This window comes from Aulonocara stuartgranti, assembly GCF_965226115.1.
Source record: "Aulonocara stuartgranti genome assembly, chromosome: 7".
Taxonomy (NCBI): domain Eukaryota; kingdom Metazoa; phylum Chordata; class Actinopteri; order Cichliformes; family Cichlidae; genus Aulonocara; species Aulonocara stuartgranti.
This window is the reverse complement of record NC_138945.1, coordinates 24,048,076-24,072,486: the sequence shown is the minus strand read 5'-3', so window position 1 is coordinate 24,072,486 and position 24,411 is coordinate 24,048,076. Positions and strand designations below refer to the sequence as shown.

Sequence of the window (24,411 nt, the reverse complement as noted above, 5' to 3'; positions counted from 1 at the left end):
TATCCTGTGAATAAAAGTATATGTTTTTGTCAATGTACCATGGTAATAACAGAAGCGAAACGCAATATTGTGTCAGGACAATTCACTATTTATGCACAATAAATAAAGGAGCATAGTGCAACAATTTCTGTTCAGCGCCAGACTTGCTTGTAACCTATATCACCAATTATGTTATGAAAATGACGTGTTAACTACAACAGCAGACTGACCTTTGTGTAAATGTTTGGAGCAGATTAACCTGTGAGCTGGAGTGTTCTGGGACGTTATATTTGATCTTTGAATGGCTGCAATCCAGGCCACCCGTCGCCTCTTTGTTACTTCGGAAACATGGCTCGAACAATTTCTCTTCAACGACGTAATCCGATAACAACCGATCTCTTTACCTGTCGGCTTCCCGTGGCTGTCATGCGACCGGCTATTGCAGTTAATAATACAACAGCTTCTTGACATTTTTGTGTTTCTTTTTATCGCTGTGTGACTGATTTCAATTGAAAGCCTGCTTGCGCTAGTACCTCTTGCCACGAGTTCCCAGAATCCTTTGCGGTTTACCCCTGAATGACGTCACATTTTCAATCTCTATATAATATGCATGTTAAATTTTATATTTGGGGTGAAATATCAAGTCTTTTCAAGTAAACCGGTTCAAGTCCAATTCAAGTCCCAGGTCATTGGTGTAAAAGTCCAAGTCAAGTCACAAGTCTTAGAACATTTTTTCAAGTCAAGTCTAAAGTCATAAAATTAATGACTCGAGTCTGACTCGAGTCCAAGTCATGTGACTCGAGTCCACACCTCTGGCTTTTTCTCACGGTTTGTTAACATGCTGTGCGGGTCTGCACTTGACTAGCTGATATCGAGATAACGGGAAACATCTAGTTTGACTATTCTTCACCTGTAGTTTGAATGCTGAACATTTGCCTGTTTAAATCATAAGACCAGTTACTATACAGAGATGTGCTTCTGAATGTGGACGATGTGTCTTCTGCATGCAGTAATGCAGTTCTGCTTGTGTTGAGTGATGAAAAAAACTGATCAATCTAAACTCTTTAAACGTCAAAATTGATCATTAGATTTTTTTTATGACACAACAGTGGTGAGTGTTTCCACCTTCTGCTCTTCTGCTCTCGGTCTGATTGACCGCAAAGTAAAGCTACCGGAAATGTACAACCCCACATCCGGTCTCAAACCAGGAAGTTAGCATTTTCTCGTGCACGAGGTCTATTAGCTCAAGAGTAGTGTTTAGAGAGCTTCATGGAATGGTTTCAGTGGCTGAGCACTTGCATTACCTTACATCCCCAAATGAGATGCAGTGGTTTAAAGTGTGCCGCCACTGGACTGCTGATTTGTCACTCTCTAGAGTGATGTATCACACTTCTCCAGCTGGCTAGCTGATGGACAGATTTGGTTTGGTAGTTGCCAGGTGAACGGTACTTGTCTGACTGCATTTCAGACAAGTGTAGTTTGGTGGAGGGGGAATATGGTGTAGGTTTCTTCTTCAAGAGTTGGCGTTTGAAGCAGGAACTCTCAATGTTTCAGCATACCGAGCAATTTTGGACAATTTCATTCTCCCAACTTTGTGGCAAGAGTTTGGGAATGGTGTCTTCCTGTTCCAACATGACTGCATACCAGTTTACAAACCAAGGTCCAAAATACATGGATGAGTAAGTTTTGTGTGGAAGAACTTGACTGGCCTGCACAGGGTCCTGAACTCAACGCGATAGAAGACCTTTGGGATGAATTAGAGCGGAGATTACGAGCCAGGCCTTCTCGCCCAACATCATTGTCTGACCTCACAATTGCGCTTCTGGAAGAATGGTCAAAAATCCCCATAAACACACTCCTACACCTTTGTACCAACTTGGATTGGTTGTGGTTGAGGCACCACAGCCTACAGGAGTATCAATGCTGACCATCCCTTTATGACCACAGTATATCCGTCATCCTCCACCAATATAGCGCGCCATGTCATAAAATTCACATCATTTTAAACTGGTTTATTGATCATGACCATGAGTTTACAGTTGAAGTTGGCTGCATAAAATATTGCAGGGAAGTCAACCATCACGGTCCTGACGGACATGGGCATTCAAGGCAAGCTCAGTGGCAAGTTCTTAAAGCTCTGACTAGCACTGCAGAACAGGCTAGTCGTTGACTTTGAATCAACATTAGAGACACTATTTTAACTCTAAAGTAAAAGCGGTAACTGCAGCAATAAGGTAAATTAAGGGAGGTAATGCAGAGGGACACACACCCGAGATGGCAGATGTTGCTGGTAACACTTAGCTCCACATTCATACCATGAATGTGGCTAACAAATCTGCAGCATCTGTGTGACGCTATCATGTCAATACGGACCAAAATCTCTGAGGAATGTTTCCAGCCGCTTGTTGAAACTGTGCCATGAAGAATTAAAACAGTTCTGAAGGCAAAAGCAGTTCTAATCCAGCACAACTGAGATTTATCTAATGAAGTGGCTGATGAGAGTATGTCAAAGGGTAAAATCTGCAAAGTGCTTTGAGTGGTGAGTAGCAAAAGAAAAGTGCTATATAAATGCCAGTCTATTCCATCTCATGAATCAGTGTGTGCTTGTGTCTATTCCAAAAATGTGGTCCTGGAAACTTCTCGTACCTGGAACTAACACAAAGACGGGTTTAAGAATTTTGGTAGATGTTTATCACCTTGTGAGGTAGCTGGATTCTCCTCAGAATCGTGATAATGAGCAAACCTTTTTTGCCAAATTTCCAGCTTTGCGCTTGTAGCCCAACCACAGTTGGCTTGAAAAGGTCAGTGTCTTGCGAGGATCTATTGGACGTGTTTAAGATGCGACAAAGTGTTTATATTGCTTGGTAAAATAAATGTAGTTTAATAAAGTATTCTGATTCTGATTGATTCTGTTTTATTTAGCCTAATCCTGCCATAACTATGAATTTTGCTTTTGTCTGCTGTTGCTGACTGTAGCAAAAGGTGGAGTGCTTCCCAGAAACTGTGCTGTGTTGATAGATGACTAAAGCTCAGTCCAACCACACTAGTTTTCTTGTTTTGTTAAGTGTATGACTTGGTTAAATGAGCCCAGAGAATATAATAAAGCTGCTGTAGAGAGTAATGGACATTTTCTTTTCTGAAAACAACACGTCAAGTGGAGGTCTTCTGAAAATATCTGAAAAGTATAATGTATAATTTGTCAGTCACACATGAGCTCTTGGAAATAAAACAGTCCAGTTGTTAAGTGGTAAGAGGTTATTCCAATTGCAGTTCCAAGGTTGCTGAATTGAATTGATTTTCTGTGCAGATGTGCCACGAGATCATGGTGGTAAGAATCTATTATGATCCTTCTCTCAAATCACCAGTCAGAAAGATGTTGTGGGCAAATGTCTCCTATAGAAATGCTTCTCTGAAAAGCTACAATATATGAATAGATTTGATTTTAAATTAGTAGACCTGTGGTGTCACAAGGACATCATAAATTACAAAAACTGCACAATTTGTGACTACTGTATTTTCTCCCTGGACACAAAGACGGTTAAATTCACATGTAAAGAAAAAAGTAGAATTAAGATTTTCTGCAACAAAAAAGAATGAATTGTGCAGTATTATCTGTATTTGACTTTCAGTATTCGGAGGCTCATGTAGACTTTAGATCTGCGCGTTCTTTCATAGGAATAGTTTTATTTGTTATCAGTGGAGCAGTCTGTGACTTAACCCATTGTGCTTTGAAATACTTGGAGTGCTTGTCCATCAGCTTGTACCAAAAACATGGCTGCATATTCCATCTTTTCTTTCCTCTGGGGATTCTACGTTTTTCTCAAAGGTACATCACAACTGTGATTATTTTAAGTTTAAGATTTCAAGTGAAGACCTTTTCTGTTTGTATAGAGAAGTTTCCCATTTTAATTTAACCTATGGGTTTATATTGTAGTTGTACGTTAACTGCTCACTTCACAAGCACTATATTCAGTATTTGTAGTAGCTTACATACAGCATTGAGACAAATTGGGTTATATAACTGTTACAAAGATTCCATGCTCTTAATCTGTCTCTCCTCAGCTACCCAGAGAATGGTGTGGTGGAAATGCGACCGGTGGATGTGCGACCACGTGCCAGGACACTGCTGCGGTGGGACCAGCTTGAGGTGGGCATGCATGTGATGGTCAACTACAACATGGAGACACCAGATGAAAGGGGCTTCTGGTTCGACGCAGAGATTGTGTCCCTCAAGCAAACCTCCCGCACTAATAAAGAGCTCAGAGTCAATATCCTCCTCGGGTGAGCATCTTCCTTCAAGATTTCAGGGTGATGCTTTCAGGTGTGAAGGCATTAGTGCTAGTTTTATTTTCTTTATCAGAATATCAGTTTGGCAAATCTTGTGTTTTTTCTCTCTCTCTCTCTTTTTTTTTTTTCCTTTCCATGTCACATGCTCTCCATTTAGGGGTCCTGGAGATGTGATTGGGGATTGTAAAATTCACTTTCTGGATGAAATCTACCAAGTTGAGAAACCAGGAGCTCGTGCACTATCGGCTGCAGACGGACAGTTTAAACGTATGAACGAGCTCAATCCTGAGCACTGAAAACTTGCCGTTAATAGTTTGCGCACCAGTATTCAGAAGGCATACATTTGTTCCCAAAGTTAACAAATTAAAAAAAGCTGAGGAATTAGTTAGAAAAAAGAAGAAATAAAAACATTTTCTATAGTGGGTCTTTATTCTTAGTCAACATGTTTTGTTTTTTTTTCCTCACAACATGAAAAATGTTTGTAGAGCCACTGTATCACCAACAGTTATTAGTGTCAGTCAGAAGAAAAAAAGGAAGACTGATGTTAAATTATTGTTATTTTGCTAAAAAGCCTGAAAACCAACCAAGTTGTCAGCCACTGTTTTTTGAGTTTAGATGTGCTGTTGCTAGTTTCCTCAGGTCTAGAGATTGCCTACCAACCACCAGTCACCATGGAAGAGTATCCCCCAACTGGTTGCAAGTGGTTGTTAGGTGAAATCGGTCACAAAGAAGATTACAGTATGTCAATGAAAACATCTTTGCCATCGCTTTGATTGCCAGCAGTTTGCCACGGTTGCCTGTAATTTGTCTGGAATGCGCCAACTTGTCTGCAGACATTTGCCAACTACTCTGTAAGCAGTAGTGAAACTTTGAAGAGTGCAACACAGCTCAAAGTAAAAGTTGTGCCTTTTAGAACTCGGTTTCAGTGGTAATGAGCCATTTTTTACCTTGAAAGGGAACATTCTGTGTTCCTGGTTTGTTGCACTTTTTTTTCAGGTTTCACGCACAGTGGTCAGTTAGCAAGTGTTTGCAGACAGCCTCTGTGCAGAAGCCTCTTTGTGACCGATTTCACCCACTGACAGTTAGTAAACTCTTACCAGCCAGCCAAGGAATACATACATATTTTTCGACCAGAGGTTGCCAGGTGGTTGCTGACTGTGTGATTGATGCCCAACTCGTCTTATAACAGTGCAGCCCATCCTTCTTGTTTTCAGTCTGCTTCAATAGCACAGTTGGCATAAAAAAAACGTCCCAGAAAACAAATTCTCGTTTGGGAAATGAGCAGATATCAAGCTGAAACACTAATAGCTGTTATTCAAAATAAATGAATGTATTATTGATTTGAACATGTGACAAATACACATTATAGATAGGTTACTTGAACAAAATGAAGTCTGACAACTTAAGACTGAAGAGTAAATTATGTCTGTGTGTGGATTGACCTAGCATTTGTAATATTAAATAAAAACAGTTGGGAATAAGTTGCCCTAATAACCATAATGCAGAAAATCATGTGTCTCATGCTTAACATGTCCCCTTGCAGTGCTCCTACAAAACCTACGCCTGCCAATCCTTTGTCGTTATGTAGTGCAGGAATACCATGATATTATCATTCTGTTCATACATGTGTTTGCATTTATGAATGCTGCAGGAAAGAGTGGTCCGGAGTGTAAGCACTGCAAGGCCGACCCTGACGCAGAGTGCCGTTTCTGCTCCTGCTGCGTGTGCGGGGGGAAGCAGGACGCTCACATGCAGCTGCTGTGTGATGAGTGCAACATGGCGTTCCACATCTACTGCCTCAACCCACCGCTGGCCACCATCCCAGATGACGAGGACTGGTGAGAGAGAGCGCCACTCGACATTTTGCTGCGAGATTTTGAGCCTCGCAGTCATTTAACCAGGAAAAAAGGCTGATGAGTGCTGTTTAAATGTGGGCTGAAATGTATTAGTGTAGTAATTAAGCGGTGATTGAGGGTAAAATCAATATATAGTAATGAAACCATGCGCTCACAGGTGGGAGTTAATCTAATCTTTGAAAGACTTTCTGCCAAACAGATCTCCACGCCTTCTTGGCATCATTTTCTAAAACGGCGCAAAGCTTCATTATCTTGCGTTCTGGGTTCTGTCTGTTTCTCCCACAGTATTGCAACGAAGTCAGAGAGATTATTGGAAAAACAGTTCAGGTACTGATTGTATCTGGTGCGGAGAGAAGATAATACTAATGGCTTTGAAAATAAACATTTTTAATTTTTTGTCAGTGTGGGAATTTAGAAAAAAGCTTAAGAAAGATTAAATCATGGAAATTCTTAATAATTAAGGTTTACAAAGAGCTCTGGTAAGGCATGCTTTGAGAACAGCTCGGCCTGCTTTTCTGTTGTTCTTTGTATAAGTAAACGACAATAAAACAAGACCCCTTCATCTATCGTTTTTAACTTTTTGATGCATTTTCGTAACGTCCACAAAAATTTCATTCTTTTACGTTATGTTTCCTAAACCTAAAAAAAACTTGTAGCTCAGGGATGTCAAACGCATTTTACATTATGGGCCACATACAGTTCACTTGGATGTTTGTAGGTCAGATCAGTGATTAGATCAGATCCCTGAGATACCACAATATAAGAAAGAAAAGTGCAATTTCAACAATATATCTGTTTTTATACATGATAAAGAAATGCTGCTTTAGTTAATGAAAGAAATGTCAGTACGACTCTTGTGCTTAAATTTTAAGAAATAAAATATGTAAATAATTTTATAACTGGAAAAAGATCTGGTAACCATTGCTTATTGACCGTCCTGTAGTTATGAAACATGAACTTTGTGTTAAATAACAGAAAATGTCCCCTTTTTTGTGTGTGTGGACCCATTGTTTAAAAACACAACAAAACAAAAAAATCAGAATTTTTTTCATTATTAGCACCTTTTTTTTTTTTTTTTAAATTTTACATGACTGTCAAATTCTGTTCATATAATTCAGGGCTCTCTCTCTCATTTTAGATCCCGGGGAGCATAAAGGCTAATTTGATCTTAAATTGGCTGGGCCACTAAATCTATGGGATTAAAGTCCTAAAAAAAACCCACCCCAATATTGTTGCTTTTTCTTTTAGTGTAAAACTGTTCAAGGAAATTTTGTTCGCATATCACGAACTACTTATGTCTGGTTTTTTTCTTCTCTACATTACAAAGCAGTGCTGCTGTTGTAAATCAAAGAAACCCATTAGTACTGCTTCTTGGGCTCACACTTTGAGAAATTAAGTGCTGGCAGCTCATTATCCAGACATTTTCTTATAATTAGAAAACAGAAATTATGTTGTTTTTATTTTTTCTGTAGGAGGAAGACATACTAACAGTACATTAAAAAAAAAACACCTTGTTTTAAGTCAGATAATCAGCCAATAGTAGCTATTTGTGGATATATTGGTATTAATATTTACAGCAGCTGATCAATTATAATTTTATAAGTAAAGAAGAGGCGGGACAGATATTCTTTAACTGTGTTGTAAGTGTTGATGATGCATACTTTCCTCATCAGAGGGCACAGTTTCCATGTTGGCAACACTTGTTGAAGCTGATCAAAGCAGAGTTGGGCAGAACGTGAATGTGTAAGCCACGCATATATCATAAAATAATATCAATGACAAATGTTATGAAAATCTAATTAAGTTTTGCGTGTCTGAAAGACAAAAATATCGGCGGATATATCACAATTTTAAAATCCCCAAATATTGGTGTTGCTATCAGTCTTAAAAATCCCATATATGTTAAGTTGTAACATTGTTGCTGCAGTTTTTTGATTTTACAAAGCCAGAGTAGAGGCATTTGTAGGCTGGCCTAAAATTTTAGGAAGCACTGACGGAAATTGTTTCCTTCTTATTTTGCCAGGTACTGTCCAACCTGTAAGAATGACACCAGTGAGGTTGTCAAGGCAGGCGAGAAGCTTAAAGCCAGCAAGAAGAAAGCCAAAATGCCTTCTGCAACCACCGAGAGTCAAAGAGACTGGGGAAAGGTGAGACCCAAGGGCACCCTAAAGCACACATACAGCAAAGGTGGACTGACAGCTGCTCTGTAAGAATGAAAGTGAATTTCAATAGAAAGCTGGAGGGAAGAGTTCATATTGTCCTGAAGAAGCAAAGGCCATGTAGACAAATACAAATAAAACAATAACAAAGCAGGGGTTTTTTTTCTCGAAGGGCTTTTCTCTGTTTTATTATCAAAACACTAAAAAGTGCTTCACTCCATCATATTGGCTATGAGAGACAGAAGAGGCGTTTTACATCTCAAAACCTGAATAACCAGATCACTGAAGGAACTAACTGTAGAGGCTAAGCCTACGCTTGAAGCCACTGAGGTGGTCGTTAACGGGGGTGACGCGATGTCACTGGTATGCATGAATTAAGTTCACAGTCCAATAAATCCAGCAGTATGTATCTTGTCCTTTTTGGTCTTTATTCTGTATCGACTTAGCATAACAGCGCAACGGTCACAAACTGTTTGCCTTCTCAATGACACACCTGACGCCGATTACGTGCGTCTACCTTAAATACCTTTACATTACATAATCAAAACAGAAAAAGGTGACCTCTAGTGACCACATAAGGTATTAACCCAAGAATGGCTCCTACACTAACGGTGAACATTTATGCTTCCAGTGTAGTACATTTTATAATGGAAACAGTATATTTACATAGAAATGTTCATAATGTTTTAACATGACTTACTTTACTTTAATGTTTGTTTCCTTACAGTTCATTTCTGTTGTGAGTTTGATAGTTTGTTTAGTCTTTGAAGTCTGAAAAAAAAATTAGTTTTAGTTTAGTAGCTTCGGTGTTAGCTTAAATTTTTTATTCATTATTATAATAGCTGTGATCTTTAGTGAGATAGAAGAAATTAACAAAGCAAAACACTTTAGACACTCTGAGTTTCTGTAAGCATGTGCATGAAAGTCTCACCAGACAGGCCATGAGGTCTGCGGCGCTCCAGACTAAAATTAAATATATTTACAGTATAGTTTTATGTTGTTTTACGTAGTTTTGTGCAGTAGCTTTCACGTTTTTAAGGTGAAGGTTTTATTTTTGTTTTAGTGAGACACAATTGTTTTTTTTCTTCACACCGTTTCAGTTTACTCAATGACCTTACGACAAACTGCTATAAGAAGAAAGCTAAGGCCATGCAAGCAAACATCGTTGTATTTCATTCACTTAATCCAAGCTGCCTTTTCTTCAGTTTACTTTTTACATGTTTGCTGTCAGTTATTGTCTGTTGTGTATGTTGCATTATGTTTGATCAGAGACAAAGTAGCTTGTTTCAAATTAAGTTTTCACGTAACAGACATACTCCATTTATAAGGTTTTATTGAACGTCTCATACATGTGGCTCCATAGTGTTGTGGTTAACACAATCACCTTACACACCAAAGATTCCTGGTTTGAGACACACACATAGCCTCAGTGGGGCTCACAAGCTAGCTTACACAGTGCTGTTCCTACGCCCGGATAAATGGGAGCATTTCATCGGGAAGAACATCCGGTGTAAAACCTGTGCCAAATCAAACATGCAGATCCATCTGCTGGGGGAGACCCCTTGGGATAAAAGGGAGCAGCCAAAAGTAGCCTTTTAATAAGCAGTAGATATAATGTATTATAAGTTAAGCATTTATTAAGCTTTATGCCGCCATCCCAAAGTGACTTTATAAATTCAGTCTTTCAGTCACAATATACTGATTTTGTCTCTAATATTGAATTTAAAATTTATTGTCATGTCAAAAACAGGCAGATGATAATACTGTAAATGGCCAAGCGGTCTAAACAGACATGATTGGTTTCACTTGAAAGTTTATCACAGCTTTTTCACTATTAGCAACAACTACACTGCAGCGTGGTTACACACTTTACAGCTGAGAAAATAAAGGTTACTGCTGCTAAAGGCATTAATTTTTATGCTACTGTGGTTACTCCTCTCGTACACCAAAAGACTCGCATTCCACACCAAACCCGCTGAGTTGGGGTGAGTCACTGATGCAACAATAGTCACACTCTTCAAAGATGGGGACCGGGTCTGCCACCACTCACGGACGGTCAGCTACCGTCTTCAAAGCAACTTCGGTACAAAGCAGCAATGAAACGACAATAACATGGTGTCAGGCAATTTTGAATGGGGTTAAATTGCACGCAATCTGTTTGTGGTAATGTGATTAGTAACTGAGAGAAACTGGTGAAAATTTCAAGTCTGTTACTGTCAACATACACAGAACTGTGCATTAAGCAGAAATTCACATTCATTATTTACAATCTGAGACTCTCTCAGACTGTGTGTTGGCAGTCTGTCTTTGTGTAGAAATGACAATTACTTGTAAACCTTCGCAGATCTGTGTGAGAGTGATTTTAGTCAATCCAACAGAATAGAAATTCAATCCAATCACGGAGCAGTCACTGACTTTTTAGTAGTGGCAAGGAGTAGAGCAGGGCGATATGGCCAAAAATATTTATCACGATATATATTTGAAAATTTGCGATAACGATATAACCGACGATATAATTGATGCGAGACAAAATACAACTCCACAACATTACTAGCGCAAAAAGACAACCTTCCATTTATTTTCACTTAAACAAGAAGCTGGTTTTTATGTACATTAAAGCTTTATAAAAATGTAACAGTGCAAATGCAAATTCCTTGCTGAAAGTTTAACCAAAAGGCATTTCCAGTAGAAATGGGCTGACATATCCTGAGCATAACCATGTATAATATCCACTGAAGTTAAAAAGAGGTGCTTTGCAACATTAAACTGTAGTGTGCAGTACGCATTTTTCGGACCATAAGGTGCACGGGATTATAAGGCACATTAAGCGAAACAAAGCAGTCAGATAAATCAAACTTTATTAAACTCATTCTTCTTGCTTCCTCCACTTCTGTACCATTGATTCATTAATGTTGAATTCTCTGGCAGCTGCTCTATTCCCATGTTGTTGCAGTATATTAATGACTAACCTCGTATTGTGGATGGATTATCTCAGTTGTTCTCCTGACTGAAGTTTGGTCCGTTTACAGCATCCTGCCATGCGATTGCATTTGTTTCTAACCATGAAGAACCTTCACGTTAACTTTTATAAGTGGAAAAGTGTTAGTGTTCGTCCTCCAGCTTCACTGTTTATGTTATGCTAACATAGCTGTGTCGCTAGCGATCACGTAGCACATCATTATATACCAGCTAGCCCAACTTCAGTAACCCTACAAACGTCACTGCTGTTTAGTTTCCTGTCTTCATTTATGTTGGAAGTGATAGCAGAGCTGTACGTTTGATTTTTTTCAGAAATCTCTCAGTCAGAACATGCAATATCATGCTTGGGTAACTAGCGAAACTAGCGAGATAACTTCCGCTAGCTTCCTGCTAACTTCTAACTCCGTTAAATGTAATAACTTTTGTTTTCATGGATGCCTGGAAGTTAAACTTTATAGTTACACCTGGTAAAGCAGCAATGCTGATCGTTTTATTAAAGATGAAAGAATTTAGACAGTTTTTAACTCTAAGTGATGCTGCAGTGTTGTTTGACCTGAAGTATACGGAGTTTAGGACCCAGATTACTCCCAGATTTAAGAGCATCTTAGTCCGACAAATACGACAATAACGACGGCCGCTTGCATGTTCTGCAAAAAAATGTGCTTTGTTGTGTATCTGACGGACAAACACCAAACCAGTTCCACATCACGGAAGTTGCACCATTTTTACAAACCAATTCTGGTTCATCTGTTTCACTCAACAATCGGCCATGTGCGTATGAAAACAAAGGCACTGCGCATGCGCGTTTTACTCCCATTCTATCGCGATATTTCATTTTCCTATCGTTGCCTAACATTATACCGGTATTACCGTGAACGGTATAATATGGCCCAGCCCTAGCAAGGAGGTCTTATTTCTACTCTGGTGTGACGGAGCACAGGTGCAGATACGCTGTGGTTACCTTACAGACGGTGAACTGTTGAACGTTTAATCCTCAATCCTAATCAACGATCTGTTTGTTTTTTGCCGCTGCTCCTCCACACTCTGTGATTTACCGGCGCTCTGAGCTAACGCTAGCTGTTGTTTGGCTGGTCTGATGAGTCACTGCAGTTTGGTGCACTGCATATATCAGCGACATTTGTTCATGTTTTTGTCTTTTTTTTTTAATATTTGCCTATTAGTCAGTTGTTATTAGTCAATTATTAGTATTTTTGGATGCCTTAATGTCCTGGTTTATAATGCCACTTTGTCAAAGGTGTTGATTCACAAAACACTTCAATAAATAAAGTGAAGGATCTTTTTTTTTTTTTTTTTTTACAATATGGCCAATTGAGTTGTGTATATAGTCAACTTGCACATTAGTATATATGCACAAATTTGGCTTCATAGTCAGAAAATAATAATCTGCTTTACTATATTTTTGCTTTTTTTTTTTTTTAGTGCAGTAAATTTGTATATGCAACCAGAACTACATATATAATATCTAAAATATATTAATTTATCATATGTCAGCTAAAACTAGCATTTTGATTAAAAGGTTTGCACATTCTGGTGCATTAACCATTACAGAAACATTAAAAAGAAATTTTTTTTGGTAATTACCAGTAGGCCTACTGTTAAATTTAGGGCAGCTGTGGCACAAACCTTACACTATGTGAAGGTCTAATAAATTTGTTAAGTGCTGTGGATATATAAATATGTATGAGTAGAATATGTAATTATATATTCTGAGCAGCGTTTGGTAGCTGCGGCTCAAGTGAAGGACAAAAAGTTAGCAGTGATGCTCTGTGCTATAGATTTATTTTCCAAATCACACCGCTTTGCTTCACAATTTAATCTAAAACAACAGAAAAAAATGGCACCATTGTGTAAATGAGAGGTAAAAAAAAAAAGTGAATGAAGTGTCAGACATCATTTTCTCATCACAGGCTAGACGATCGCCTATTGATGTGTTATTGATTATGAAGGGTTTTGATTATTATAATGAGTGTGAACTTGCTCCATTCACTTTTTCAAGGCGTTAGAAGGTCGCATTTAAACTTCCTACTTGGCAAAGCAACAACTGCATCCTTGTATCTGCTGAAACAGAAAATGAGACAGGGAGACTTCTCCCGCTCACTTAGTTGCTTATTTAATTTGAATCTGATCTAAGCATGCTGTTAAATATTTTCCTCAAAATCCCTTCAGATTCTTCTCATGGCCTGTTTCCATCCTGGCCTTGCTGTCTCTCTGACGCTCTGCTCCGCGGTGTGTGTAATGTGAACAATGCCATTAAGCATGACTTAGCCACTTTCCTGGAACTGCCAGTGGAAAATAACTCCTTTCTTTACCAGAATGCTCCCTTTCTCGGTGGACTAATTGAAAACAGCCTGGCTTGTGTGTTTGGGCACATTTATGCGCCCTGAGTCATGCAGCATTTATACTTGACTTTTCTTATTAACACGATTTTAGAACCCTTAAAATAAAACGCTTTTCCTCGCAAAAGCTGTCTTGCATTCTGACTTTCAAGAACCGTATATGCCACCTAAATGGGATGCTGATCGCTGTTAAAATATAACTGCTGATTAAGCTACTGTACATTTGATATTTGCATGACCGCTGTGCTAAACGAATGCAATATAAAGGCATTTGTGCTCATTTTGGTATTTTTTTGTGCACATCTTTGTTCTTTCTTCATATAATTGCAGGGTATGGCCTGTGTGGGGCGTACTAAAGAATGCACTATTGTTCCTTCAAACCACTATGGACCCATTCCTGGTGTTCCTGTTGGTACCACTTGGAAGTTTAGAGTTCAGGTTAGCTGGCGTTATTGTTTTTTTAACATTGCATGATAATCAGATATATTTTGAACATTTAAAGAAAAATCATGCCTCACTCTGCACTTCTGTTTCTCCTTCCGTGTATCCCCCTCAGGTGAGCGAGGCAGGGGTTCACAGGCCACATGTCGGCGGCATCCACGGGCGCAGTAACGATGGCTCCTATTCGCTGGTGCTGGCTGGAGGCTTTGAAGATGAAGTGGTGGGTCCTATAATGTTTCTCTCCCCGTGCTAGTTTATTGTGAATCTTGCACGTTTGCCTGCTGTTCGTGATGTTATGGTCACTGTGATCTGTGGTAGGACCGGGGAGACGAGTTCACCTACACGGGCAGCGGGGGTCGTGACCTCTCAGGAAACAAACGGATCGGAGAGCACTCTTTTGACCAGACGCTGACTCACATGAACAGGTGGGGCACTTGGTTGTTTCTGATGTCCATGCTTCTTAATATGAAAGCTGCCTCGCTTCAGGTTTATTTGCTTTAATCTCTTGATTTAAATAACAACATGAAGTATAGCCTTCACATTCATTGTCTCGATTTTTAATTAGTAAATAAATCCTTATTTCTGTACTGAAATAAGGATTTCTCAACCATTAAGCCATCATTTCTTGTAATTCTCACATGTAATAAAGATAATTCTGTTTTGCCCGACCCCTTCAGGGCACTGGCCTTAAACTGCGATGCACCTCTGAATGACAAAGACGGAGCAGAGTCCAGGAACTGGCGAGCAGGAAAACCTGTACGAGTGGTCCGCAGCTCCAAAGGTCGCCGCATTAGCAAGTATGCTCCCGAAGAAGGAAACCGCTACGATGGCATTTACAAGGTATCGCCAAATCTTGTCCACCAGAAATACATCTGCTTACTGCAAGCAGCACTGCATAAAATAGTGTCGATATAGAGTGCAGGTTGTGTACAAACTTACAGAATGATTGAAGTTTTAAAAGCTGCCTTTCAAGCTATATGGGATCCTATTACAGCCGTGTTTCTATAACTAACACTGCGCTTCTAAATCTTCATCTTCTTCTGTCTTAGAAACCGTTTGTCACCAGTCTTAAGTCAGAGCTGCTTCAAAACTTCAGTTCACTTTTTTTTTTGAATGAAATTTGCTGTGGTTGATGGCGGCTCGTAGGTGGTAAAGTACTGGCCAGAGATCGGGAAGTGCGGTTACTTGGTGTGGAGGTACCTGCTGAGACGAGATGATCAGGAGCCAGCGCCTTGGACCCCTGAAGGTGTGGAGAGGATCAAGAAACTGGGCCTTGCTGTTCAGGTTAGATATGTGTCTTAAATCAGGCACGTGTGCCTTTGTTGGTGCACTTCATTTCTACTTTTCAAAATTAGGTTCAATCTTCTTTGTCTCTCCTTGTGCGTCTGCAGTACCCCCCAGGCTACTTGGCGGCCATGGCCAACAAATCAAAGAAGGAGGCTTGTGCTCGACCCGGTCGGGGCGGCCGCAGTAAGCACTATCCCGGGAGGGGGCGGCCACGGAGGCAACGCAAGATTAAGGAGAAAGAGGAGAGCGATGACAAGGAGGAGGAGGACGAGCATCCAGTGGCCAATGTGGAAGAGGAGTCTCCACAAAGTAATGGAGTGCAGAAGACAACAAGAGATAGTGGTGGGTGCTTTTAGAAGCTCAAAGCAGGTCAGACAAGGTATTGTGAGACGAGGACAGGTGAGACCAGTGTGATCACTGAAACAGTTTTGAAGATGGGAAATGAATATTTAAAAGCACAAACTCCACTAGGATATTTTTTTTACCTAGCCATACACCACTGTAAATATATATATATATATATTTTTTTGTCTCCGAGGATAGATCCTTCTGTTTCTGAAGTCTTAGTTTGTTTTCTCAGCAGAGTCAAAACCGGTGGAAGAGCCTCCTTCTAAACGGGTGAAGATAGAGGAAACCTTCCAGCTGTCAGAGCAGCAGCAGCAGTTGATCCAAGAGGACACAGCCAACAAGAAACTCTGGGATGAAGCCATGGAGCACCTTAAAGAGGGACCGGTATAAAATTTAGTATACCACAATACACATCTCTGGTTTATGTTTATAAAAAATGTTAAGTATCTCACAGCAACTCGCTCCATGTGCTCTAAATAATAAATCTTCTCGATGTAAGAAGATTTACTGACTGAGATTTACAGCCTGTCTGTTGCTGTTGATTTATAAGTAAAGCAGGTTAAAAAGGCAGCAACATCGCCATAATTCAAAATTGCTACAACTTTAGTGTGTTTGTTTCTTTCCCACCTTCATTCCTTTGACGTTTCTTTTTGAAGAATTTCCTTCGCAAGATGGAGCAGATCTTCATGTGTGTGTGCTGCCAGGAGTTGGCCTTCCAGCCCATCACCACTGTCTGCTCACACAATGTTTGCAAGGTATAGGATTTGTTTTCTAACTATTATGTGGACATGCTGCGGTTATTGTTTGTTGATTATTATTTCATTTTGACTTTTTGTTTCACTAGGTTTCCACATTAGGTGTGCTTGTTTCAGTTTAGCTTTTTATTGTTTGAAATGTTTAGTTTGTTTAAGTCTCAGTGTTTTAATCTTTTTAAGTATTATGCCAGAGGGAATGATTTTAGCAAGTACGTCAGTACAGGTATAAACATGTTGATCAAAGCTTCATCGGACTTCAAGTATTAAACAAATACTTAAAATAAGAAAATGTTACCTGTATTTTATATTGTATATTTTAGTTTTTTGTCCACATTCACAAAATCACATATTACTTTTAATATTTTTCAAGAATCTAGTTTATTACTTTATTATTTTTGTTAAAAAATTGTTTGGTTTTTTTTCACATTTTGTTTCAGTTTTTTGTTTGTGATGCCCATTATGGTGTTTTAGGGTGTGTGGAAGCAAAAAAAAAAAAGTTTGTTTTAGCCTGTTGTTAGGTGGTTGCCAGGCAACTTGACAGCATAATATGTCACGCACAATTGAAGTCTTGCGAATATAAATTAGATTTTATTTTTGAGAAATAAAAATGTTTGATGCAGTGTTATAGGTGCATAATTTTAAAAAACAGTTTATTTAAGCCTGTTGCTCTGTGGTTGCTTGGCAACATGATCACATCAGAATATATGATGAGGATGAGAACCTTCAGGGGCTCAGGTGTACATGTGTACCAAGTTTGCTTAGTCAGCTCCTGATTGTGTAGGGGGAGAACAAACACACAGTCTTCATGTATTACAGTAACGTTCACCCTTCTCTTCACAGACCTGTCTCCAACGGTCGTTTCGGGCAAAGGTGTACACCTGCCCCGCCTGCCGCCACGACTTGGGCAAGGACTACGTTATGACCCAAAACAAGACGCTTCAGATGCTGCTCGACCAGTTCTTTCCCGGCTACAGCAAGGGCCGATGAGGTCGAAATCACGTTTATAAGTAGGATACACGCACATAAGCACCCATTCTGTGCACCCTCGTATACTGTCAAGTACCTAGAGCTCCACTTTAAAATGCATTGCACACTCATAATGTACTTACCCACGGGCTAATGTATATTGCATATACAGCCATTTATGTATACAATCATTCATACACAAACAACCTCAGTAGGGACTGACCTCATCTGTTGAACTTGGACTGTCTCCATCAGCATCACCAGCCTGAAAAATCAACCGAGGACATTTTTTTAAAACTTCCTGCCACACGAACGCACACGAAAACCAATGCACAAAAAAAAAAAAAAAGAGTCCCCAAACTCACGCTCACACTAGCCATCTCAACAGTTTTTCCCTTTCCACCGTGTTGTCCACCGGTTCAATTAATTGCGTTATGCCGTCAGAGTGCAAATTCTCCCCCGGCAACATCACAAGCGCAGCAGTTAAGAGTTTAGTTTCCTGCCACCCTGTTTGCATTTTCTGTACCATGCATGCAGCTTTACACCAAAGCACTGAGCCAATCGGAGCCGTTTCTGAGCTGGCTAATAAAAAGTGGCCGGTGCTAGGAGGCGGCGGAGGTGAGTAGGTCGTTTGACTGAGAGGGTGCCCACAGAGTTGATCTGTTGTTAACGTGCATTTATAATGAAGCACACTATGTCTTATTCCCATGAAGCACTTTATTACCGACATGTGGAGCAGGCTTGTTTTGTAGGTTAATCAGGAGCAAGTGCTAACATCCTGCTCCTCATGTCACTTGGAATAATGCCATTGCTTTGCCTTGAGCTAACGGGAATAGCAGATGTCTCACCAGGGGTAACTTTCCTTGTATTGGCAGGGAACACAAATTGGCAACTGCATCCAATTTGTTTAGAGTGCTGGAAAATTTATGGTTCCAACAAAGCTGCAAATTTTACATACTGATGAGACGCACCAGTGAGTCCCCTCTTTACGTTTTACGTCGAGTCAGAAAAGCCATTTGCTTTAATAAAGACACAAGGCCACAGGGCCGATTATGGGCAAAGATTGCAGGAGTCTGCTTCTAAAAAGTAACCTCGGCTGGTGATTTGTGCCTGAACACGAGATAGAACAAACACACTGTTGAAACTTCTTCAGAAGCACCAAAAAGTCCAGCAGTGTCAGAAATGTGTTAAACGTCACACGCGGAGGATTATAAATATAGTTCTGGTTCACGGTTGTACTTATTAAGTCAGATGACATCGACAAAACTGTCCTGGTATGTCAGGTCCATATGTTCTGGTGTTTTTCAACGAATGCTTTGATGTTACAGGAATAAAAGACTAAAGAGTTTTTAGATGCACTTCTGTTTCAGTGACTGGTGTCCCTGCACTCAAGAAGGCCTTCACATAAAGCTGGCTGGTCTTTATTGTTCATCTGCTGCTGTTCTACCTGTTAGTTAATGGTCGGTGGAGAGCTCTGGAGGTGTCCAGCATGATGTTATTCTCCTCTATTTTGGAAAACTACTTTTTTAAAATGCTTTTTTTAAATAAAAAAAAAAAAGTTTTTTTTTTTTTTTAATATATATTTAGCGACCCATCCCTGATGTTAAACTAGACTACTAAAAGCACTTGGAGTGCACTGCATAAATCATTAGCTTCTTTGAGTTTGAGACACTATAACAATACCTAGTCCAGGATACTACTGACACTCAAAAATATTCTTACTTATAAGTTGTTTGGGTTTTTTTCTTTCTTTCAATGTTTGACCATAAATCACATTAATCCCCAATTGTTATTGAACTTCTTGTTCTTTATTTGTATGTTTGGCTGCATAGTAACACGTGGTAACAGTCCTGTCATCACCTGTTGGACCCAAAAACAGCACATCCTCACCCCCATGTTCACTTACCTTGTGTTATTTTTTTCTGCTGTTGCCTTTCATCAGATATTTTGTTGACATTGAATTCAGAAGCCTCTGTGCCCTCTGACAGTATCATACTTTAAAAAGGTGTTGCTTTAATTGTGAGCGCAGGAGGCAGATTCGCACCTCTTTCCAGTGCTGATATGGTACTTTAAAATGTCCAGGGTTGGCAGGTCTGATAGCAGCTTTAACAAACGCCTCACGGAGAGCAGCAGCGGCGCAGTCTCGGACAGAGGTCACCTGGAGCGCTGACGTTCGGTTCGTGCATCCGAGTCGGCTTTGTGGGAAAGATGTAGCCCTTAAGGTGCAAAGGCCTTCGAGGCACAGACGTGTTTTGCGTAAAGCTGAGACGAGGGCAGCCTCAGCTTTTTTCTTTTTTTAAAACTCTGCTGACATTCAGATCAGAGGTGAACGCTGTCTTCTTGTCTGACCCCTCCCCCTCGAACCCCCCCTTCATTGGCAGGCTGTTTGTATGTGGTGATGTCCTTGTTTCTGCTCAATCATTCAGGATTTTCTTTTTTTGTTGGGTTTTTTTTTGTTTATTTTTTTCTCTTTTTTATTAACATGCAAGTACAGATGCTACTATGGTCTTTAAAGCTAACTGTGATGTGCATTACTTCCACTGTTGCTTAATATTGTTCAGATTTATTTCTTCTTGCATTGACTGGCAAGCTGATACCCCTCCTTTCTTTCTCTGCCGTGACCTTTGCTTCCTCCTCCTCTCACTCCACTGTCTCCTGCCCTCCGTGAACCTACAGTACTAACAACTTTTAGACGTCTTGTGGACGCTTGGCTTCAGTGCTGTGTTTTTTTTTGTTTCGTTTCTTTATTGCACTCTGTTGAAGAGAAAAAAAGTTTAAGAAGTCACATTTGATTTTCCTAGAATGCTTACTATTATCTGTGTCTGCACACCTTTTTTTTTTTTTTTTTTTACTCAGCCATTTTAGTTGCTTCTGTTTTAATCATTAGTCATTTTTTTTATGTTGGCGACTTCAAACATTTGCAGCAAACGCCAGTCTGAGGAGTTTTATTGCTTCATATTGTGATCTGAAATTTTATACATGTCATGATATTACTTGATATGTACCTATTAAATATTTGGATTCAAGAAAGCAATGCTTTGTAATAGTATTTTTTTTTTTTTGTATTAACGAGGTAGGATAAACACAGTGTAAACTTCATCCTATTCTTCTTCAAGCTCTGCTTTTTACTGCTTATAATGTATTTTGTTATTATAGTTAGATTTATATATTCAAAATAAAACAGTCAGTAAATCCATCTGACTGTTTTGCAGGTAACACAAATATCCAATCAGTCTCCTTGTTGAGGTCAGAGGAAAATGGCCAGATTGCTTTGAGCTGAAGGCTCGAAGCTCAACAGTAACTCAAATAATTAGTCATTACAACCAAGGTAAGGAGACCAGCATCTCTGAATGCATGTCAAACCTTGAAGCAGATGAGCTACAGCAGCAGAAAAGTCACAGCAGGTGCCGTTCCTGTCAGGTAAGAACAGGAAACTGAGGGTACAGTTCACACATGCTCACCAAAATTGGAAAAATGTTGCAGGTCTGATGATTTTCTATCTCTGCTGCCACAGACAGTAGGGTCAGAAATTTTCAGTAACTAAATAAAAGTATGGATCTGTTCTGCTTTTGTGTAAACAGTTCAGGCTGGTGGTGATGATGTAATGAATTGGGGGATATTTTCTCAGCTTTGGGCCCCTTAGTATCAGCTCGATTCAGTTCAGTTTTGTTTTTATAACACCAAATCACAACAACAGTCGTCTCAAGGTGCTTTCTATATTATAAAGCAGAATCTCTATAATAATACAGAGAAAACTCCAAGAATCAGATGAACTCCTTTGAACAAGCACTTGGTGACAGCGGGAAAGAAAAACTCCCTTTTAACAGGAAGAAAGCTCCAGCAGAACCAGGCTCAGGGAGAGGCGGCTGTCTGGCGTGCCTGTTGGGGCTGAGGAGAGGAGGACTGGACAACAGACACACTGTGGAAGAGAGCCAGAGATTAATAACTAATGATTAAATGCAGAGTGGTGTGTAAACAGAAAAGCTGAGCCTCGTTTAAACCACAGCATTTCTGAGTACTCTTACTGGCCGTGCCCATCCCTTTATGACCACAGTGTACCCACTGTCTGATGGCTGCTCTCAGCAGGATCATAGTTTCTTAAACATTACAGTGAAATTTCCTCTACAGTCATAAGATCTCAATGCATATGAGCACCTTTGGGATGTGGAGGAATGGGAGATCTTTGCCACAGAGAATTAAAGCAGTTCTGAAGTCAAAGGGAGTCCATTTTAGTACATAATAAAGTGGCAAGTGAGTGTAAATCCCATGACACTCTATAGATGTCTTGACAACCGAATGTATTTAATTATTTAACAATGTAGGGCACCAATAGAGGAAATTACTGGTTTCCTGTCAAATTGAAGATTATACTAGAGTTCAAAAGCTCTAATACAGATAAGACTTGAAATTTCACTACAGCATTTCATACTTGATACAATTCCAATTAATGCAAGCTACCCTTAGGAAGACTGGCCATCTGAATATTAGCACCTACTCCCATTTGAGCCATTTTTGCCACATTTCAGGGGTTAAAATGTAGTTTAGTCATTTCTGATTTTAGAAATGTTTGCTGTGATCACTTAATGGGTCTTCATCAAAATTGTGCTTGTCAGTTTATGGGCAATAATCTGTAAATTGTGATTGATTGTCAGCTGGATGAGGTACTATGTCACCTGGTTATTTTTCTTTCTTTCTTTCTTCCAGAATAAAATCTGAAAAGGCAGTCTTCTCTTTGCCATATTGAAAAGGAATTATGTAACTTAAATCAACACTTTATCACCATTTTCTACTGTTAACAAGAAACAGGAAAAAGAGATGATTTAAGCTTTGTGTCTACAAATTTTTAGCACTAAATCTTTAAGTTTGCCTTTAAGTGATGGTTTGGTCCAGATCTGAGCCAGGGCATCACTGAGCTCCTGGACAGTCTAGAGGTGCAGCCTGGTGCGTCAGGTGGACCAAAACATAACCTCCCAGATGTGTTCTGTTGGGTTTAGGTCAGGTGAGTGTGGGGGGCCAGTCAATGGTATCTGTTCTTTTATCCTCTAGGAACTGCCTGCATAATCTCACCACATGAGAGCGGTCATTGTCATGCATCAGGAGGAACCCAGGACACAATGCACTGGCAGGGACTGGCAGTGGGTAACGTTAACGTTTTCCACAACTTCTGCAGACACGTTCACACTTATCACATGTGCTCAGGGTGAACCTGCACTCATCAGTGAAAAGCACATGGCACCAGTGATGGAACTGCCAATTCTGGTATTCTATGGCAAATCCCAATCAGACTCCGCGGTGCCGGGCAGTGAGCACAGGGCCCGCTAGAGGACATCGTGAAGTCTGTTTCACACCAGTTGTGTGCTGGAGGTCATTTTATGGGGCTCTGGCTTTGCTTGTCCTGTTGTTCCTTGGATAAAGGGGCAGATAGCAGTACTGCTGATGGGTTCAGGGCCTTCTACAGCCCCATCTAGCTCTTTTAGAGTAACTGGCTGATTCCTGGAATCTGCTCCATGATCTTGAGACTGTGCTGGGAGACAGCAAACCTTCTGCCAATCTGCACATGTTATTGTGCCATCCTGGAGGAGTGCGACTATGTGCAACATCTGTAGGGTCCTGGTATCACCTCATGCCACCAGTAGTGATACTGACCCTAGTCAAATGCAAAATATGTGGGGAAAAAAACAAAAGGTGAAGAGTGTGAGTAGCTTCCACCTTTAAAATGATTCCTGTTTTGGAGGTTGTCTCATTGTTAGCCCTTTAGTGCACCTGTTGTTAACTTCATTAACCCTAAAGCGGCTGAATCTGATTAAGAACCAGCAGACCAGATCAATATCCTACAAGTTTAATTGACTTGATGCTGTACTCTGACTAAAACGTTTTTAATTTTTTAGCAGTATATATTTTACAATTTGCCATTTAAAAACAGATTACACCTTTGTAGAAATTTTATTCTATAGTACTGAAAGGATTTGTAAATGCAAACATTTACAAATTCCATTAGTTTGTCTCGTTCACGACTAAGGGTCATAAATGATACGTTTTTTTTTTATCCATACCTTTTATACATGCATTCAGAAAAACAATGGTAGGCCTGCAGGGTCCTGTTTTTGCACTCCAAGTAGAGTCACACAAATAAAAGAGAATTCAAGTGAAATATCCAACAATAAAATACATTACAGACCACAAACCTGAGATTACAGGTATGATAATGTTAATCAAGAGCAGTGCAATCACCTGTGGGTGTACCATGGGAGTCCATGGCCTTGAAGCTAATTTTAGTAAACCACACACTGTGAACACTTATTAACATGCAAATGGTTCCTCTGCAAGGTAACAGTACAGAGTACACACGTGTGAGTCAACCCAAGTTCATCACACCATCTTACTGAAATGAAGGTGTGACGGAAATAAAGGCGATAAGGACGTAACCTTCAGAAGGGTTTAGCAACTGCACGTCTCACACGTGCAATTGCTAAACTTTAAAATTACTGTTGACTAAGATTAAAACTCAGACGGAAAGTGCATCATTACAGGGTTACAGAAGAAATACACAATTCAGTATAATAATTGTCATAGGAAACTTACGCACATTAAAATCGGATACATAATAGAAACCCAACTTATGAAACGCAAACTACTTGAAGGCCGTTCTACAAAATTGTAAGGAAAACCTGGCTGATCTGTGGAGCCATCTAACGGGCTAAAAATCACATCGAGTGCCGTGGAGCCTCCTGGTGGTACAAGTGTATTTCACAGTCTCAATGTCTTCATCGCTGCATATATATTTGTGCGAGCAGCACAAATTGCATTATGATGTAGCCTAGTTTTAACATGACTAGGTCAAACAAAGGTATATGATATTTAAAATGTACAGAAACATTAAAGCATCTCCCACAATCATATTTGGCATAAAAATTAGCTACAAAATACAGCTGCTAAAAACTCAAGACACCACAGCTGAATTTAAAAGCATTGGATAAACAAATACAAAGGCCAATGA

At 39.7% G+C, this 24,411-nt stretch overlaps 1 protein-coding gene across 3 annotated transcripts in view; it reads left to right on the top strand.

Moving 5' to 3' along the window:
* uhrf2 (ubiquitin like with PHD and ring finger domains 2) overlaps positions 1-20,448 on the top strand; it is a 45,729-nt gene extending 25,281 nt beyond the window's left edge. For 2 of the 3 annotated variants that reach the window (XM_082541004.1, XM_082541006.1), the window contains 13 exons: positions 4,042-4,260; positions 4,424-4,533; positions 5,918-6,104; positions 8,146-8,269; positions 13,948-14,055; positions 14,174-14,278; positions 14,377-14,483; positions 14,736-14,898; positions 15,205-15,342; positions 15,450-15,687; positions 15,926-16,077; positions 16,350-16,448; positions 17,289-20,448. In XM_082541004.1, coding sequence (XP_082397130.1) covers positions 4,042-4,260; positions 4,424-4,533; positions 5,918-6,104; positions 8,146-8,269; positions 13,948-14,055; positions 14,174-14,278; positions 14,377-14,483; positions 14,736-14,898; positions 15,205-15,342; positions 15,450-15,687; positions 15,926-16,077; positions 16,350-16,448; positions 17,289-17,435 — 1,897 coding nt within the window. In that variant the 3' untranslated portion in view covers positions 17,436-20,448. The remainder of the gene's footprint in view (positions 1-4,041; positions 4,261-4,423; positions 4,534-5,917; positions 6,105-8,145; positions 8,270-13,947; positions 14,056-14,173; positions 14,279-14,376; positions 14,484-14,735; positions 14,899-15,204; positions 15,343-15,449; positions 15,688-15,925; positions 16,078-16,349; positions 16,449-17,288) is intronic. The other variant, XM_082541005.1, reaches the window with a different exon arrangement.
* Positions 20,449-24,411: the final 3,963 nt, after the last annotated feature.